The sequence below is a fragment of the Carassius auratus genome, chromosome 1 (assembly GCF_003368295.1).
Source record: "Carassius auratus strain Wakin chromosome 1, ASM336829v1, whole genome shotgun sequence".
NCBI lineage: Eukaryota > Metazoa > Chordata > Actinopteri > Cypriniformes > Cyprinidae > Carassius > Carassius auratus.
Genome location: NC_039243.1, coordinates 14,846,574 through 14,867,645, shown reverse-complemented (window position 1 = coordinate 14,867,645; position 21,072 = coordinate 14,846,574). Strand labels below are relative to the sequence as shown.

Genomic DNA, 21,072 nt, shown 5'->3' with positions numbered 1-21,072 from the left:
GGGGAATGTTAATGTGTTAACAGGGCAGGAGAATTTGCTATGGCAGAAGCTTCCAGCGGTGGGTCTGTTGTCTGCTGTGAGGGCCAAACAGGAGGAGGGGGGGGGTCCTGTAGAAGAGCAGCTATTAATGAAGCCATCAGCAATGTGAACAATCACACAGCTTACTCTCAATCAATACAGACACTAGCTAACACCCGCACCTCCTTCAGTTAATCTTGATCTGTGTGTGCATGCCCACCAACACCACCACAGCTCTCTGCGAAGGACGTCACATACACACACACACACAGCAGAGCAAAAATTGCAGTGGGTATAGAAACGAATCACCCTCCCCTGTAAAATCATCACATTTTGTTGCTTTGCAGCCTGAAATCAAGATGGACACAGTTTGTGTTTTATACAGCTGTATTTACTCAGTGCAAGATATAACATCCAAGTGAAAGATATAACACCAACATGTCAGAAAAGAAAAATTACAAATTAAAAAGCAGAAGGAGCTGGGTCAGTATTTTGTTGATCCAACTTTTGCTTTTATTACAGCCTTTAGTCTGCATATTTCACGTGATTTTAATTCTGATATGCTGATTTGACAATCAAGAAACATTTATTACTATTATCAATGCTCAAAACACTTGTGCTGCTTAATATTTCTGATATTTATTTTTTATCAAGTGAATATTTAAAAGAACAGTGCATTTTTAATTGGTTTAATTTTTACTGGCACTTGAAGCCTTCAGAACGTGAAAATATCGATCCTAAAGTATTGTGGCAGAGCAAATGAACACCTCCCAAAAACAAGAGTGCCCAGAGTGCTTCTTATGTGATGGTGGCGCATGTTTATGTTTCTGAGTTCATTCTTTTGATTTTCTCTATGCATAATTTCATAGATATGGGCTATATTTAACCACTGGTTCACCTAAAACTCTTACACGATCTGTAGTTAAATGGCATGGTTTGTTATAGTGCTCAGGTAAATTTGATCTAAGTAAATGTTGAACTTTTGAAATTCAGAAAAAAAGAACCACATATTGATGAATCAATACATGAAAATTATATATCTGTGTCCTGTTATTTATCTTTTGGTATGCATTTCAGAAAAAAAAAAATGGTTAGGATTCAGGTGTAATTGCAAATAGTGATTAATCCTGATTAATCCACTGAAAGTCTGATTAATTTGATTAAAAATTCTAATCATTTGACAGCCCTAATATATATATATATATATATATATATATATATATATATATATATATATATATATATATTGATGAATCCTTCTGTAATGAGAATGTCCCACATGTCATGGGGTCTTTAATTCAGCAATATGACATGAGAAAGACAGCACAATTGTCAATGTGGATTTTCCTCTATAAATAAGAATGAACCGAATCTAACTGCTGTATAATTATAAATATAGACTAACCACAACCTCTGTCTGTAAATGGCTTACAGAATTTTTTTTATTAAGAACATTTTTGACATATTTAGCTCCTTCATGAACCATTTATCCTCACAAGGATGTCCCCACTAGATGGTTTTGCCAGGTTTTGATGTGTTTCTAGTGAGATTTTCAGACATTTCATGCCCACAAGGATATAAAAGCTGCCCACACACAGAGACACATGAATAGAAGCGCAGCAAATCCACACAGATGCATATCCTTACTGACAGACTGAACAGGCAGCACATGCTGCAAAGTTTGACTTACATACCTGCTGTAGACCCTTTGAAATAAGTGCACACACTCATTTGTCTGTCTCTTCTTCTCCAGTGAAGAAAAAGCGAGTAATAACTGAGGGTGCTGTTGCTGTCATCTGCAGTTCACCTTTCTTTGAGAGACAGCTGACCTAAAAGCACTCACTCCATAAAAGAGCTTCAAGTGCTCTTTGTACCTCCTTGTGTGTGTGTGTGTGTGTGTGTGTGTGTGTTCAAAGCAGGGACAATAGCCTCAGTGCAGTTTCTTTCCTAAATGACAGGATGTGCTTTAGATTGCCTCTCTCAATTCAGAGGTGCATGTGTTTGTATGTGACTAGGACTGTAGGGAATGTCATTAGCATATGAGGTCTTGCTGTTTTTTTAAGAGATTGATTTCCGTAAACATTGAAAAATGAAAGTAGACCAGTCGTTTTAATTTTCAGAAAAAAAATTTTGACTCGCTGACTGCTTTGTATTCAAGCACACACCCTTCAGAGACTCCATCCACCTCACGCAGATGTAAGGAAGCTGTAGGCTTGCACTTAAAACTGACTTTTATCCCACTTTGTATCCCTGGTTGCCTGGAAGTAGAACCTAACATTGCATTCAGCAATGTTTGCATTTAGCAATGTTTCATAGGGTCTTAATTATGTGCTGCACCATTCTCAAACAACTCATCTGAGCCGCTCTGTATTCAGTCCCACAGCAGCAAATAAGAGAGCCGAGCATGATATTCTCTTACACTCTCTTAATGAATATACTTCTCCTAATGCACACGCAGACACTCTTCCAAGGGCCTCAGTGAATTAAAAACTGCTCAAGTGACTTTTCCGAGACACTTGGCAAAATCGCACGTGTAATGTTAATGTCTCTCAGTGCCCAACAGAAATGGTGAGAGTGAGAGAGAAAGTGGGCTGATGACAATGAAAGCATATGGAGGGAGTGTTGTGAAGAGAGTGAATAATAGGTATTAAGTGAGAGAGGCAGAAACAAGTTAATTAAAAGGAAAATCAAGGATAGGTGTAGGGCAGAATGATCAGTCACAAAAAAAGTGATTTGATTGTCATTGGTTTAGCCTCATGCTGTTAATACCCTGTCAATACAAGGTACAAAATGCCCCTTAATGGAAAAGTTCAATTCTGTCTGTAATGTGCATTTTAGTCATTTTGTCGATGGGAGTACTTGACAGCACTTATAGAAATAAACTTAGTACTTTGTTCTGATTTTTAATGTGACATGTCAAGTTAAAAATAATTATTTAAAAGACCCTGTCTCAGGTTCCATTCAGCTATGCTTCATCTAGCCATTTGAAAGTAAGAGTCTTGACTGTTGCAGCTGTGGACTGAAAGTCACCGTGTGTGTGCAGTGTTGAAGCAAATTGCTGTCTAATGAGTCATACAGGGAGACACTGACGAAAGTCACACCATACCCAATGACAAAATTAAGAATGAGGGCTCTTTTTGACATGTTTTTGTAAAATTGCATGACCATGATTGAGTACTCGAGAGTAAATGTTGTCACAGTCAGCTTGTCATTTGTCACTGCTGCAAAAAATCTACATCTCTCCTTTCTTTTAATTTGTTCAGGATGAAAGCAATAGCCTAAATATATATTTTTTTTTTCACATTTGTGTCCAGATTATTACTACTAATATTAATTGAAGTAGTTCAGACAAAACATTTAATTCTGGCATAATTATTAGCCCACTTATCATTGTAAACTCGTGTTTTTTGTTTTGTTTTGTTTTTTAGAACACAGTTAATTTTCCACATAGATCTTTTTCTATACAGATATATTTCATTGCAATTAGGGGCTGTCAAGCTACAAAGATGACCAAAAAACTATGTGGCATATTCTGAAGTCATGAAATAGCTTTATATGAAGAACAAACCAAATATTAATTCACAAAAAATGTTCACCAAATGTCTTGATATAAACTGAGAAGACGAGAATGACAGAATGAGTAAATCATGTGAGATGTTTTGTTGTTTTTGTTGAACTGTTATTTTAAGGGGCAGTGTGTAATTTCTGTGCCAACAACCATATATGTAAAAATAATTACAAAAAAAAAACAGAGCCAGAGAAAAGTCACTGAGACAAGTGTCATTTCTCAGGACATCCGTTCAGTGATATCTGTCAGATAGTAGTGGTACTTTATATGGTACAAAAAAAGATGTGCACACACATATTTAAACAGTAAACATCAAGACAGTTTGGCAGATTGCATGGCTAAACTGAAGAGAAAAGCTACAAAAGAGAAAAAGAAAGAGAAGTACAGGGCTATAGGGAGTCTTTGCATCTATCCAAAACAAACCTACTACATCTCTGCGATTCTAATGGGCAAATGCCAATTCAATATCCATGTCCAAGAAAAACTGCGGGCATCCCTGGTGCACAAAGAAACCAAATCTCTTTTTCACTGGCATTCTTTAAGCAAACCATCCCCTTCTTTTTATCCTGTGGACAATACTGTTGATCAGAGCTTCACAGATGGCTTCTCTCGTTTGCTCTGTAGAGCATTTAGGGCCACAGGCGTGCTCACATTAAAACTAACAGTCAGCAAGTCCTCTCTAATTACTCTTTCATTCACTCCAATATGCTTTTTATGTAGCCGGCTGACTGCATTAGCAACACGCGTGTGGTTAGTGCCCGCGTGCTATGGAATTACGCAATAATAATTAGTGCAATATTAATGGCAGCTGCTCTACATTAGCTAGCATATGAGCATAGCCTATTCTCCTTCTCCCATTACTGCTCCATTCCGCACTGTTGCCTTGTAACATGTTGTGAGGGGTTGGAATATGCCGAGGCTTCTGTCGTGAGTTCATTGTGCGCTTGTGTGTGTAATTTCTAGACATTAGCTTTCCAGCTTGTTAAAGGAAGAGCTGTGAAGTCAAATAGCTTCACTTATACTTTACTTATGATATTACAGCAGTTGGCACTTTTGGAAAACAGTAGCTTGCCAGTTCCCATTATGTATCCCAATCTTAATAAATTCAGCTATACTGTATGTATCAGTTTTTTTCTAAAATCTCTTCAAGGTCCCTTTAATATCAGGAAATGAATATGCCCAAGGTATGCTGAAGGGTTGTGTTTTGCCAGGGAAACTCACTGCTTAACTACCATAGTATGATATATCATTGTAGAAACTAAGATTACTGTTGTAAACAGGTGCCATATTTGTTCTCTGTTGTTTTGTTTTATTCACAGATGTTTGGTTCAATCCAGGTTTTTATTATTATTATTTTTTTTTTTTTTTTGATTACTACAGTGCATTCACATGTGCACTCTTCAGAAACTAGGCTCTTTCATTGTCTTGACAAACTAAAAGCTGTCAAATGAAATATGTATTAATATGAAATGACTGATATAGATTGTTCTGCATGTTTGCTTGCATAATCTGTCCACAAGTCAAGATCATATGTTCATTGGAGCTGAAGTTTTAGGAAAACAACGAATCGTTGAACTATGTTGCTAACAGTGAAACTCGTGACCATAGCTGGCTAACAATGCTTTTGATAAACATAGCCTGGAGTATAATTATATAAAATTTATTTTATTCTTTACTGTTGGCTGAGTAATTCACTGTGATTTTTAACTTGGGAGTAAGGGGCCAGAAAGAGTTGCCTTAAAGATGCTAATTAAATGCTGTATGAAGTGATTTAACGATTTCTGAAATCAGATTATTCTGGTATACCTCATGAATGTTTGATCACACTTGAGGCTATAGCAAGAATCACAATTGCATTGGCACACAAACATTTATTATTATATATTTTTTTCAGATGGTGTTTATGAGATTCACTCAAGCACACCATCTGTGTTTCAGGTTCCGTTTGAACACATAGATTGTTGCTTAATACCTTTGTAGAACATAGTGACTGTGATGTGAGAAGGTTACTGTTTTGTTAGTTGTAGTTCCTGTTGCTGGTCGTTCTAACGTTATTGGTTTCCTGCCATATGCTAGCCATAACGCTTACATGATCACAAATTGAATCTATTGCCTGTAAACAAGACATTTTTGAGGAACAAGATGAATAATTATTAATGCATGAATCAAACTTCCATGCAATGCCAAACATTTCATGATTCAACATGGTTTTCCACACATCTCGTGTTTTCCATCTTGCATACATTCGACCACAGTATCTCAGAGGGCCGAATCACGTGTGATGAAAATAAATAACTTCTACTTCAAGTAGGTATTAGCATAAATATGGTTTGTCTGTCTATTACAAATGTCATCTTCCTGTATCTCTCTCTCTCTAGGAGTTTACTTTCAAGAGAATAACACCATAGACACAGGTGAGCTGGATGTGGGCCGTAGAGCAGTACAGGATGTCCCTCCAGGAACTTTTTGGCGCTCTCAGCTCTTCATTGACCAGCCACAGTCCCTCAAGTTCAACATCTCCGTCCAGAGAGGTGCCCTGGTGGGAGTCTACGGCCGGAAAGGCCTGCCGCCCACACACACTCAGGTATCAGAGACATTTTTTGTTGCTGTTCTTGAAATTAAGGTCACACTTTATTTTAGGGTCCAATTCTCACTATTAACTAATCATTAACTATGACTTTTGCCTCAATTAACTCCTTATTTGCTCCTTATTAATAGTTTATAAGGTAGTTGTTAAGTTTAGGGTATTGGGTAGGATTATGGATGTCATGCATTATATGTGCTTTATAAGCACTAATAAACAGTCAATATGTTAATAATAGACATGCTAATAAGCTCTAGTTATTAGTGTGAATTGGAACCTATACTAAAGTGTTACCGAAATTAATATTCCACTTTAAACAAAAAATTTATATATTGGTTTGATGATGCCTTCTCAAATGTTACAGACCAAGGGACTTGAGATTTTCTCTAGAACATTTAATCGTAGTTATTGTTGTCAATATTAGCACATTAATGCATGCAATATTTTTTATTTTTTATTTTCAGTTTAACATGCAATTAATGCAGGGCGGAGCTAGGGTTGGCCCTCCCCCACTCACAACTGCTGCTTCTGTCTTTTTTTTTTTTCTTGACAAGAACTAATTTTTCTGTCCTGATACACATTATACTGTGCTCAACTGTTTTCACTGTTATACACTAGCGGGTGCTATTACACATCTTCTGAATGAGTACATAACCTCCGGAACAAAAACACACATGAACAGGATAGAGAAACGAGCGATCTCTAATGTAAACAGATGCATATTAAAAATAATGCGATCATCAGCAATAGACAGCATATAAATAAAAACTGCATAATGCTACAGAGTAAAATATTGATCCAGGAAGTGGTGTATGGCTGTGCAAGCTTTAGAGGTATTGATGGGAGCGATTGACTGGATTTATGCTTTGATAATCGTACTGAATATTTTCCAGATGTAGTTTTAGATTAAAATGTGTTGATTAAAAAAAGAATGCTTTAAGCTAGAATACTTTTTTTTTTTTTTTTTAGTAGAAGTAGAGGCTCTGATCTTTATTGTGGTGTTTTGCATATTTAAATATTGATACAGAAAAAAATACTTGAGTGAAAATCATCAAAATTGCTGGCGGTGGCTGGTAACTTTTTTTTTTTCAAAAACGTTATTGGGGAAAGAGTTAAAGCAGCCAAAATAGCCTAATAACCCATCTGCTGTGACATCTGTGACATCTGAACAGAAGAAATAAAGGCAAAATCAGTAACTTTTGTAGCTTTAGGGATTCATCTATATTTCATTTAGCATTAAGTGTTTGACAGCTTAAAAGGCTTAGCATTGTGATGTTTGATGCTTATTTCATTAGTAAGAAACACCACTCAAAATTTTCAGGAAACTTGTTTTCTCCTGCATTTTCACTGACCCCCAGGGGTCTGTTGGGTTTAGATGATCTCTACGGGTAACAAATGACAATTGAAAATAGCACCCTTGTGTTTTTTTCCAATACCCATAATGCTAATTCAAGAAGAATTGAGCAGTCTTTTGTAGGATGATGTTTTTCACATTGGTAATTCTCATAATTTCCATTTTATAATTACAGTCATAGTTTTCAGTGTAACCAGATGTAATAAATACCACGACACCCACCGTTCAAATTACTGTCGTGCTTTTAGATGAGGCTCACAGATCTGCTACAAAAAGCAGACAGCCAACTTTACTCAAAAGACCGTCACTTGTCACACTTTCAAACCTGACTTTCAAAGCTACACGGTACAGCCCGACAATCCCCATTCAGTTTCCATTTGCAGTCTCTCCAATCTCCAATCTCTCTTAACTTTGATTAAAAACTGGCCTTTCGCAAATCAATTATTTTCCTTGTCCTGTTTCTTTCTTCTTGCTAAGCAACATCAGTGCCTAGGCTTCTTCAAGGGTGCGTCACAAAACCTGTAAATGCTTAATAGAGGTAATTGGCAGTGGAGGCCTCCACAATAAGAGTCAATAGCACTGACCCAGTGCTTTAATTGCCATAATGAATCAATATGTTTCTTAAAGGCTGAATAAAGGATAGGTTGAAGTTCTATTGACAGATAGAGGCGTGGAGACTTATGTTTCCCCACTGATCGAAACGTCTTCTCATTTTGTCAGACATAGTCTTGTAATTTCTTGCTCACTTATTCTTCCTTTCTCTCTCTTGTGTCATTCTCCAAAGGGTCTCTTAGGAAACAAATATATTTTTAATGCACTGTAAATTGAGAACAGCATGTTAAACTCATCAGAGGCCTTGACTCAAACTCACTGTTTGGGAGCAGCTTGTTAAAGTGACAAAAAAAAAAATCATAAAAATAACATTGTGACAAGGCATTTCTAAAATGTAAAGCATCTTTTTAAAGAGCTTCCTCCTTTCATTCAGAAAGAGGATACCAGAGTGCAAGCAACCTCTTGATTCCAAACACATTCATTACATCACTGGCAATATATTTGCAAACATCAGTCTCTTGCAAGTTATATGTAATAGAGCCACATGCTCTTCAGAAACAATTCTTGGACTTTGTATTGTATAACACATCAGACTTCAGATATACTGCACAGTTATGTTCAGATCAAATGGGGGTCTGCAGTGAAAGAGCTGTTACTGCACTGTGTTCTGATCTCTCTGTGATTAAACTGGGATTTAATTTGTTGTGTGTGTGTGTGTGTGTACAGTACGACTTTGTGGAGCTGTTGGATGGCAGCCGTCTGATAGCTAAAGAGAAGCGTGGACTGGTGGAGGTGGAAGGAGCAGCCAGAAAGGCCCGTTCAGTTAACATTCATGAGGCAGAGTTCATCCGCTACCTGGACTCAGGCACCTGGCACCTGGCCTTTTACAATGACGGCAAAAACCCTGAGCAGGTCTCCTACAACACCATCATCATCGGTAAATGATGAATATCCATGTATCATATTATGTTGCTTTTTATACATGTTTTTATTATATATAGTACTGTGCAAAAGTCTTAGACCATTAGGAAGTGAATCAACAAAAAAATAGTTTTTAGCCAGTCATCTCTATCTTTTGCTGTAGTGTCAAATATGAGTTTACATTTCCAAACAACATGGTTGAAGAAAATCTATTTTTGAGAGTATCATCACTTTACAGCATTTTTACACGAGTGCTTTTCACATTAGCTTTGTAGGAAGGTTTCTTCAAGTGTCTTGGAGATGTTGCCACAATTCATCTTGATTTAGTCTGCCTCAGTTTTTTCTGATTCTTCACATCATTCCAGATAACAGTGCTCAGTGAACGCAAAATCAGATCTCTGTGTGATCACTGGCTCCTGACAGACTCGCTGTGCACACAGAAACCTCACTGGACTATTACAATTAATTACAAAAGGAATGTTTGTAAATGTAAACTGATATTTCCAACTGAAACAGTATAGCAACAGATGGAAAACAACCATTTTTGTTGATAAAAATACTAATGGCCTAAGACTTTTGCATAGTACTGTATCATGACACAAAATCAATTAGTTTTGTTAAGAATCTGCTTGAGTTTTTTAGCACTTTTCAAATTTGTAACGTTAACTTGCCCCCAGTGAAACACAAGATGCTCTTTGAAAATTCTCAAATAATTCTGGATCACACGATCATCAGGTTTTACACAAACTTCATAATAAGAATTCTTAAGTATTGAGCATAAAGGAGGCATGCAAACTACTAAGACATTGTTAATTTGATGTGCTGCATAACATTATTTTATAGGAAAACACGGTGTACAATATAAACTTCTAAAACTTTGAGGTAAGTCAGATTTAGAAAGAATGAAAGAAGTTAGCAGTAAAGACATTTAGAATTAAACTAAATATTTATATTTCAAATAAATGTTCCTTGTAATTTTCTATTCATCAAAGAATCCTGTAAAAAAATATATCATGGTATAAAAAAAAAATAAAAACAACAAAATAATAACTATAACTGAACACCAAAAATAAGTGAGAACAACTGAGCAACAAATCAGCATAATATGATTTCTGAGGGATCAACTGATAATGACTGGATTAATGGCTGCTGAAGATTCAGCTTTACCTTCACAGGAATAACTTTTTAAAAATATATTCAAATAGAACACAGTTATTTTAAGAGTAACAATACTTCACAGTATTATTGTTTTTACTTTTTCTAAACAGATGCAGCCTTGGTGATCGTAAAGAACTTCTTTCAAATCCATAAAAAAAATAAGAATAATATTTTTCTTATTTTTTTATTAGGCTCAGTGTGAATATTTGTATGAACAGAGAGAGATAAAGAGAAGCGTGTGACCCTATCTGTTCACAGATGAGTGTGTATAATGATGGTGAGAGATGTTATCGATCTATGTTTTAAGTGGCTAGTGGGCTGCAGCTGATTCGAAGTGTTGCCTGATGACCTGCAGGACCTTTCCTCTCTCCATTTCTCTCCCACCTTTTTTCACCTTCTCTTTCCCCTCTTTTCTCACCTCATTCATGAACTCATAAAAACAGGCTTTGTGATCAAATTCGATCACAAAGACTAGAACATGAAAAATGATCAGTAGGACTGCAGCCAGCACCCTCTTTTAAAAATGGGTTGATTATGCTTCGATGAGTAAAAAGTTAACCTTTTGAAAATTAAAATTCATTATATCTCTGTAGAGCGAGATAATATGGTCCTTCAGTGGGGATGTCTGAGAGCTCTGCTAAACGCTTCAGTGGTTGTAATAACAGCGGGCTGCTGGTGACAAGAGACTGCTGCAGCTCATTACCTTGTCAGAATTGACTTAGACACCAATGAGCTGCTGCTTTTAATGAAAGTATGGACAGGTGATGTCACAATCATTGACGTCACCTTAAGCCGAGTTCAGACTGCAGGATTTCAGCCCCGATTTTGGCTTGCCGACAGTTTTTGAGAACTCGCTGACGAATGCCCAAAATCACAGGCAAATCGGTGCTCGTTCACACGAGTGACAATCACGCAGTGTGAATGAGCAAAGAAGCGATCTGAGAGAATCGATTAAAAATCCCGCTGTGTGAAAAAGAAAAGTGTTCTGAAAAGTGTTCTGAAAAGTGGCTGTCGGTCATCACCACACCGGTGATGACCGACAGCCAATGAGGGAGCAAGTGTGTCTGGTTGTGAAATGTAATTTGCGTGCCAGACAGAGTTGTCGACGATTCTTCCTATTGTAGAGTCATGCAGTGTGAACACAGCAGCAACTGAATGCTGGCAAAGATAGTCGTGCAGTGTGAAAAGAACAGTGACCCGACTACTTTGAAAAGCGTACAGTCTGAATTCGACTTTAGCAAGACACGCAGCAAGAGAGTGGAGGGAATGTTACTGTATGTCCATCAATTTACACTGTAATGATGCTTGCAAACTCACGTTGTGCTGTTTTAAAATATAACACGGAAAACAGATGTTTTCTCATGCTGAGAGATAAACATATGTATGTAAGAAAATATCATATATAGTGTTAAAAAAATAAATGACACCGCAGATGAAAATAGTCCCTATTATCTGTTTTTGTTTAAGCTCCATAAGATGAGGCATGTTTGAAACTTTCTCTTGCCATTTCACTGTCAGGATCTGTTTTTTAGCGAAAGGATAGCATTTAATGAATTTGCTTCAAAAAAAAAAAAGTAATATATCAATACATACTTTCTTGGTTTTAATAATTGTATTGTGTGATAACTGTGTTATAAAAGCAGTAAGGTACTTGTGGGGTGCTTACATGATATATCATACTTGAAGTCCTTGCATTAGTAGTGAGGACTCATTCTGCATTGTTTCGCCATTAAGTGACGATAAATGACTATATATTCAATGTGCCATTGAATCATTCAGTCTTAGAATTCATTCAAAAACTCTGATTCATTCAGGAATTAATTAACGACTGTGTGCTCAGAGAGACAGCTTTGTTTGTGTACCTTAATGTGCTGATGTCTTTGTGTATTGTGTGTGCACGCATCAGGTTTTGTTTACATTGTGGCGACCAGCTGCAGTTGACACCATGCTTATTCATGCTAAATAATGTCTTTATGAACATTGTCTTGTCATTTAACCCTGAATCTAAAATTTATAATCATCATTATTTACCATAATAAAACAAAATACAATGGAAAGTCCCCACTATGACAAAAAAAAAAAAAAAACATTATGTGTGTTTTAATGGCCATCCAGCAGTGTAAAGAAGGCTCTGAGCAGAGCGTCTGGCTGCTAATTGGTGGTAATAATGCTCTGATTGGTTCATTAAGGCAGAGTAAGCTTAGATGCAGGTTTTTGTTAATCACGCATCTGGCACTCCTTTAATTAAAGATGTGGGGGGGGGGGTTGAATGTCTGCTAATTTCCACAGACTGTCTCCTCAATTAGTGCTTTTCTCACTCTCCTTTCCTCTCTCGTCACCTTTCTTTTTGTGACTCACACTTCCATTCTTTCCCCCCAGATACCCTCACGGAGTGTCCACACAATTGCCATGGTAACGGAGACTGTCGCTCGGGAACATGCCATTGTTTCCCAGGGTTCCTTGGGCCTGATTGCTCACGAGGTATGCTTCTCTATGCTCTCACGTGCATGCATACACACACACGGTCACACATGACTCTCCAGAGAAATAAACAACCAATGTCACTATTCATAATTGGTTTCAGATTATGGACGCTTTTGATGAGACTCAATTCCCAAGCCTGAATGGCTTCTTATTATCCGGAGGAAGCAACAATTAGTTTTTATTTCCATGGTATTTTTATTGTATTTGTTTTGTTTATATATCTGGTTATACTTTAAGAGTTAATACAGTAGAAGATCTATAAAGAAATCGCTTGAAAACTTCACCTGTTGAATGATATGATTGTCATAAACGTAGGGCTGTGCAAAAAAATCGAACTTGATTTTCATGCGCATCTCGTCAGTAAAGGCGCTCCTGAGATTAGTAGTATATCTCCAGCACATGCATTCACATTAGGGTTGCCAGGTTTTCACAACAAATCCTGCTCAGTTGCTTCTCAAAACTAGTCCAATTGCGTTTCTAGGGGGTTCCCTACTAAAAATTGCATTCTGGGGGATAAAATACAAGTTTTTTTTGGCAGGGTTGGCAACGCTGGTTCAGTTGGAGCGGCATTTACTACACAGAGCCGTTGGTCCAATTGCCTGCGATTTTGAAATCGATTTAGTGTAGATTGTCAGTGAACTACGGCTCTGTGTAGTAAATGCCAACCACTGTTGCCAAGTCTGCGGTTGTTTTTCTTCTCCGTGGGTCGAAGCGACTCCAATCCCAATAACGTGATATTAAGCCCCTAAAATGCGAATTTTACCAAGGGAACCCTGCCAAAAAATGTGTATTTTATCGCCCGGAATGAAACGCAATTGGGCAGGTTTTGTTGTGAAACCTGGCAACCCCCGAAATCACGTTCTGTGTATATACTACTACTCATAGGAGCACCATTACTGAAAAGATGCACGTGAAAATCGCATTAGATTTTTTTGCACAGCCCTACATAAACTACCTTTTATCTTATTTCCCCAATTGCTTTTTGTTTTTCTTTTCAAAGCCGCTTGTCCAGTGCTGTGCAGTGGCAATGGGCAGTACTCCAGGGGGCGCTGTCTTTGTTACAGTGGCTGGAAAGGGACAGAGTGTGACGTTCCTAGCAACCAGTGCGTCGATATTCACTGCAGCGGACACGGAATCTGCATTATGGGCACCTGCACCTGCAACACGGGCTATAAAGGAGACAACTGTGAAGAAGGTCAGGGATACAAATCAACCACCATTTTTTTGTGTAGCCAGCTATCCTATCTGCTTACTTCAATATCTCTGCTTCAGTATTTTAAGAAAATATTAACTGATTATTTCTTGTGTCTCTTAAGAGACCATGTTTTCCAACTTCACAGCAAACCCTCCATTCAGTGGTCCGGTGTTAGAAAACAGTTTGTTTGTCAGGCAGAATTTTTCATCTGTTTCCCTCCTTACAGACATCTCCAGCATCTCAAGCCTCAGTTCATAAGAGACCCATCAGAAGCCCTAATGGAAGCATTTATCTAACACTGCTATTTCCAGCGTTCTTGCCATTAAACCCCACTGCATTACACCATCAAAGATGTGCAAGATAATGTGTTATCAACGCGATCGCTGATTACTCATTGGTTCGAGGAGGATTGATTTTTTTTTTTTCTAGAAGTGTTTGAAAGCTCCGTCTCTGCGGACACGGTCAGGCTTTTCACCAGACCTGATAAAAAGAGAGAGAGAGAGAGCGCGCAAGTGCAAGAGTGATACAGAAGTGCTTGTTTGGGTGTTTGAGAGAGAGAAAAATCTGTCCAGTTCATATCGCCTTTCAGCATCACTTTGCTTAATGAGGAGCCTAACGCCTTGTCAGTAGCCATCAAAGGGACTCTTCCTCCTGTGACCCTCTTTGATAATTTACTGTCCCGGCAATAATCATTATCCATGAGTTAATAGTTCAATATTCCAGAAACAATTGTCATTCTCCACTTCACAGAGCAAATAATTACATTGATGTCCCCACTGATGTGCAGGTCCCTTACCCATCAGCCTCGTGAGTGGGGAAAAAAGCTAGATTAGAATAGATTTTTCTTCATTAAGAAAATTTGCTTTCTGCATGGTGTTTATGCTACCATGACACGGCACACAGATTGTACGGCATGCAGTGCGCTGTTTATTTTTTTATTTTTACTGTTAGACAAAAAGATTCCATTCCTGCAGCTCGATTGTTATGATTTGGCGCAAACAGCAAAACACATAAATCTTTATATCCAGAGAGAGACCGGCTAATGCTATTTATGTAGGGAACTTTATTTTCTGGTCATGAATTGGCCTGTTGTCAATCAATGGCAGGATTAAGCCCCATTAACTACCACAGAATCAGATTAATTAAGGGTTACTGAACCTCAGCCCTCTCCCAGGAGTTATTAAGCATAAAAACACACACAAACACACCTGCAAATTAGCCCCTCATGGCTTTTGAAAAGGAATGTGTAGCACTGTCCCACTCTGCAAACTCAGCCCCGTTTGCTCCTCAGTCCCCTAAAACTGCTTTCCCATCTGTGGAAAAGCAGTGGACTTCTGCCTATGAGAATAAGAGATGTCTAGCACATGCTTTGAGAGCACATTGAGCAGCACATAGATCATACTTTGCTACATGTACTGTCTGAATCAGTTTATAATGTGTGTGTGTGTGTGTGTGTGCTGGAACAGAGTGGGGTTGAGAGCCATATAATGTGAAGCTTATGCTATGCACACTTTGGCATTAGCAAATTATGGATTCCATTAAGATGAGAGAATTTTAACAAGAACGTATTACTGTATAAACATCACATGTTTTTCACATTAACCTACTATTGCACAATGTTCCCTCAGGTTAACAAACTAATTTCATTTACTTTGCAAGCAAACAATGCATTTATGCATAAGAAAGTAAAAACCCAGTACATCCTGGCTTTTTTTTTTTTATACGACATAATTCATCTGTTAGAGCATAACCATTTTGTTTGTCATTTAAAATGGTATAAATTATTTGAGTTGTTGCTGAAATTTGTCTAAAAGCAAGTGCAATAGTAGAATAGATATGGATACAGCAAACATAATATTGCAGTAATGTTGTGTTTATTTGATGTTGTGTTTGTCTTTTCTATTAAAGTATTAAGTACTGTCTATTTCCTTTTCTTATAAAAGGTTAACATTGTATAAGCATGTTAATAATAAATAAAAAATAATCATTTAAGCTTGGAGTCACTTCTTAGACTTTCATGTAGCCGCAACATTTTTAATTTCGTTCCATTACTGCATAGTTTTGCCCTTCATACAAAGTGACCTGAAAAGACACCTCTATTTATTATTTCAAAGTCTATTTTTGTTTTTACCAATAAAGTCTTTATGCAAGAAAACTGATAAAAAATTAATGCATACATTGTAGGGTCAGTATCCTAGGTTATACTTTATCATACATAGTTTTGCTAACCTGCTAAGAAAGAGTTTCTGCTTTTTATTCCCAAAAACACACACAGTGGACTGCCTGGACCCCTCCTGCTCATCTCACGGAGTGTGCATTCATGGAGAGTGCCACTGCAATCCAGGATGGGGCGGCAACAACTGTGAGATCCTGAAGACCATGTGTCCAGACCAGTGCTCGGGACACGGAACCTACCAGACGGAGAGCGGCACCTGCACCTGTGACACCAACTGGACTGGACCGGATTGCTCCATCGGTACCTATTATACACTTCTACACCCACCTCTTTAATATGTCATTCTTTTCCACTGAATTATCATGCTTTGTTTTATACACTGAATAGCTGCTTATTGTTGTTAAGGGCATTAACAGGCATTAGGCTGTCCTCCTCTCTCTTTAATCTGTCAGCAGACCCTCTGAAGACGCGTTTGAGTCAACCTTAAATACACTATCATTATGAAATATCTCTCAGTCCATCAAAAGCTCAGTGGCAGCTAGTGTGGTATGCGTGTGCACATCTTGTGTTTGTGCAAGTGACGATACTGATCTCCATAATAAGAGCAGTATTGGACTCCTGCTGTTTTAGGACTCACCCATGGTTGGCCTTTTAGTTATACAATGCTATTTTCCCAGCAGCAATCTGTGTCTAATGAAAATACTATTTCACTCAAGAGCCCCACACAGCAATCTCTCTCTCACTCTTGCTTTTTCCCTTTGTCCTTTTTTTTTCCCCATCCCTATTCGATGGAGGAAGAACTACAGTACCTGGTGTCTTTGTAAACCATTACTTCACTCCCTTCCATTAATTAGACGTACATCTTCAATTAGTGTGGTGCTAATGAATGAAGCGTGCATGCTCCCCCCGTCACGTTGACGGCTGCAGTGCTGTGCTGTGGTAAATGCTGATAAACGTGTGGGGACAGGTTTTGATAGAATCGACGACTATGCTCCCAAAAATGCAGATAAAATGAGTAATGCCCTCTTTGTCTTTGATAATGATAGAGTGAGGAAAATTAAATACAGAGGGCGAGATGAAGGCATGTGTCTACAGAAGTCGCATGGCTGTTCACAAATGGTGCCCCCCTCAGAATTTCTTTTTTTTTTTTTTTACCAAAAAATCTGAAATGTTCTTTTTAATTCAAATAATACATATTTGACATGAGTTAGCAATATCATTAATATTATTGTTACAAATAATTTTCAAGAATATTGTTGTTAATACATTGGAGAACTTAAAATAAAGAAGTGGCATTTGTTAGTTTAACCTCATAAATGAATGTATAATTTAACATTTGGTTCATTTATTTTGAACAAACTAAGTTATAATTTTAGTTATACTATAAATAAACTATAATAAAAGGATTCAATTCAAATGATTTAATATATTATGAACAAACATAAATTAGCAATGAATCCTAGTGTATTTATACATTTACAGACGATTAATATACCTAATGCATTGACTTATGTTAATGAATCGAATATAAAAAAAGGTTACCGAATCATAATATTAATTATGATAGCTGGTTTGCTTTTTAGTAATTTCAGTTTTACAGATTTAAAAAAATACTTTGAGAATCTTTGTATTAAACTAACCCTTCTTATAATTATATAAAGAGCTAAGATGGTTAAAAATGTCTCGATACATTTCGCCTAGGAAGACACCAAATAAGGCAGAAATGGCCCCTCATAAAATGAGGTGCCTTGAACAACAGGGACAGGTTTAGGCACTCTGTCCACACACTCTGGCCGCAGCTTCTGCAAAGACAGTAATCCAGATTGATATAGTACAGTTGCAGTCGGCTTACGGCTCGAGCCGTCAGTTTTCCAGAAGCACTTCCCAGCAGCTGCTCTCCATCTGTCTATGTGAACTTATTCCTTGTACACAGTCTCTCTCTCTCTCTCTCTCTTTCAATCACACTCCCGCTCGGAGAAAACTGAGGTGAACTTCAGCAGAGTTTCGTCTGATGAAGGATAAAACACATAGGCGCCCACACGTACACGCCGAAGGGGTGCGTCACTCCTGTCCACCTGCAGGAGGCATAATAACAGCACGCAGCAGGGAAGTCAACCACAAACTGGCACTCACCTGACCCAAGGCTTGATGGGAAATTCTCTCTATTTCTTCACTTCTGTTTCCTTGTCTCAATACACTTTCAACATCTCCGGCTGAGTGTCATGTCACGGTTTCACACCTTGTCGGGAAGCGCTGCAAAAAGAGTCAGAGAAGTGGTTGAGGGAAGGAGTTTAACAATACCCCATCCCATGATTTTGACTTTATCAAGAAACGTCTTTCTTCTAGTGCTTTGTTTCTTCCGTGACAGGGTGTGTCAGGCTGCGAGGCTCTGGTGGAATGGTGTGTGGGCTGTTATACTCCAGCTTGCTTTGCGCCAGTCTTGCTGTTCTGCCAAACCCACACACGTCTACAGGCGCACGTACACAAACTCATAAACCGATTCCAAATCACTATCAGACGCTTTTCACAGGATCTCATTCAAAATGCACCCAATTTTCCCTCATCAGCTTTTGTTGCCAGTTGCATTCACGCCCAGGTATGACAAACACGAAACTAGTTTTTATTGACAAAAAATTTGCAATTTCTTTATGGAAGCTTTTGTCAATAGAGAATCTTTTTTCTGTAAACATGGCAAAAAAATTTTTTTTGAAGAGAACAAACCTGCAAAGAGAAATGCTAATAAAGCACTTCCATGATAGCTTCGATCCCAAAACCCATTCAAACACAGTCCTGATGTTTGACAGACCGTGGAGTGTGTATAAATTGATTTATTTTGGCTGGATGTGTTTTCTTCACTCTATTTGGGAGGCCTGTCTTCTGGACCGGGTGGGAAAGTTCAGTGTGTCAATTCACATCCATGTCTGCACGCTCCGATGTCTCGTTCTCTTCACCCAGTAACAACACCTTTAGCCAGCACCCTCCCACCCTTGCGCAGGCACTCCAATGGGTCAGACAAGGTGGAGATATGACACTGTTATGGGTTGTCAGTTGAGGTCTCCCCTCCGCCACACAGGACGCTTGATACAGCAGGGGTCCACGGTTATCTATTTCCTGTCATAAGTTTTTCACTCTTAAACTCAATAACTTAGACATGACTGTTCTCAGGAATGTAACCTCTGCTCTTGTTGTTTTGAGTATAGGAGACTTGTGCTTGAAATGTGCTACCATGTTTTAGAACACATGACCTTTTATAGTCCTTAGCTATCCTGCAGCCCAGACCAAAAAGTGATTTAAAAATGTTCGCCTTTGTTTGTGTTTGCAGAGGTGTGTGCAGTGGACTGTGGCTCTCACGGTATGTGTATTGGAGGAAACTGTCGCTGTGAAGAGGGCTGGACTGGTTCGGTATGCGATCTGAAAGCTTGTCACCCACGCTGCACTGAACACGGTACCTGCAAGGACGGCAAATGCGAATGTCACCAGGGCTGGACCGGAGAACATTGCACCGTTGGTAAGACACATAATCATCAGTATGTCAGTATTAACACACTACATGGCCGAAAGAATGTGGATATACCCAGTTTTTATCAAGTTTGGCTTCTCAATTCAAATGAATTTCAGAAGCCTTTTTTTTTTTTTTATCCAGCATAACACTAATTCAATAAAAAATGTAAGTCTGGTGAGGAAGAACTCAACTAGCCTGCAAAACAACCCAGACTTGAACTCCACTGAAGCCCTTTGGGATGAATTTGCAATGGCCCATTGCCAAACATTAGTATCTGACCTTGCTGATTTCTCTTGTGTCTGAATGGAGCAAATCCCACAGCTATACTGCAACGTCTAGTGGAAAGACTTCTCAGATTAATTGAAGAAATAGGAGTTTTATGCCATTGGTTTTGAAATTAAATGCTCATCAAGTACATATGGATAGTGTTTAGGTGTCCACATAGTTTTTTTGCCATATTGTGTACTCACATGATGTGTACACAGTACTTTCGGATTATTTTAGCTTGTTTTGATGCTTTAGTATTAAAGCTTTTTGCTATATTTGTTATGAAGGTTTACCTCACATCTTTGATCTTGTTTTGATTGCATATTCCCTTTGTTTTTCTGCCTTTCCTCCACCTGCTTTGGCTCTTCCATCTCAACAGGAAGTAGGCTATGAAAGTTTGTTCGGGTTTTGTACCTCCCCCCTGACCTTTGCTTGCTATCAAAGCAATGACATTTTCATTGCCGTTGATGCAGGCATCCACAGGGTATCACCTATTCTAAACGTCAGCAATGTCTCCTTACACAATCACTGGACTCTGTGTTACTCAAAGAAAAAAAAAAGACAAAGTATTAGTATATTTATAAAATATTAAATATATATGTATATTATCTTTTAATAAGTTTCTCTGTTCTTCTTGTATCTCAAACTCACAATCTACATTTTGCAGGGCAGTTGATTAACTGTCAGTTACTAAATCTGTTCATGTTGTTAGCGTGTTGGCTACATCCTCCACCAACTCGACTCTCAGCAGGGTACATCAGCTGCCCCATTACTCAACACGAGCGATCGAGGTACGCAGCCTTGTTAGCAAGCAGGCCTGTTTCGCAGGGCAGCTTTATGAGAATCTGGCCAGCATTTTGCTATTCGTCTTCCAAATTAGCACGGTTAGCACGTAATTCTGTCAAGCTCTTCTGTTCAAGCCAGCCACCCACACACCACAATCTCACCCTGACTCCAAACTTTACCGAGCAGAAATGCTCGCTGGGTTTGATCAAATAATGACCTTGTTGCTCCAGGTTTTAACATTGTAAATGGTCAAAAACCTTTAGGAGACCATGTTTTAAATTACATGTCAGTGACTTTAATGGACTGGTCAATTTGACAATTTGAGTTTCATTAAAGCTAAAGTGTGTGTACAATTTCTGTGCCACGAGTATCACCAGATGGAATTGCAAACATAATGACTGTTATCAAACATGTTTGGTGAACACTCACCACATTTGTCATTGGTCAGCCGAACAAATTCGTCTACCTTATATTTAAGCCATTGGTTGAGACAATTTTGCTCTCTCA

General features: G+C 38.2%; 1 protein-coding gene across 9 annotated transcripts in view; it reads left to right on the top strand.

Annotated features, from left to right (window-relative positions):
- LOC113079453 (teneurin-3) overlaps positions 1–21,072 on the top strand; it is a 148,034-nt gene that overhangs the window by 75,044 nt on the left and 51,918 nt on the right. For all 9 annotated transcript variants that reach the window (XM_026251857.1, XM_026251746.1, XM_026251792.1 and 6 more), the window contains 6 exons: positions 5,965–6,170; positions 8,803–9,013; positions 12,535–12,636; positions 13,640–13,834; positions 16,110–16,310; positions 19,333–19,518. In XM_026251857.1, coding sequence (XP_026107642.1) covers positions 5,965–6,170; positions 8,803–9,013; positions 12,535–12,636; positions 13,640–13,834; positions 16,110–16,310; positions 19,333–19,518 — 1,101 coding nt within the window. The remainder of the gene's footprint in view (positions 1–5,964; positions 6,171–8,802; positions 9,014–12,534; positions 12,637–13,639; positions 13,835–16,109; positions 16,311–19,332; positions 19,519–21,072) is intronic.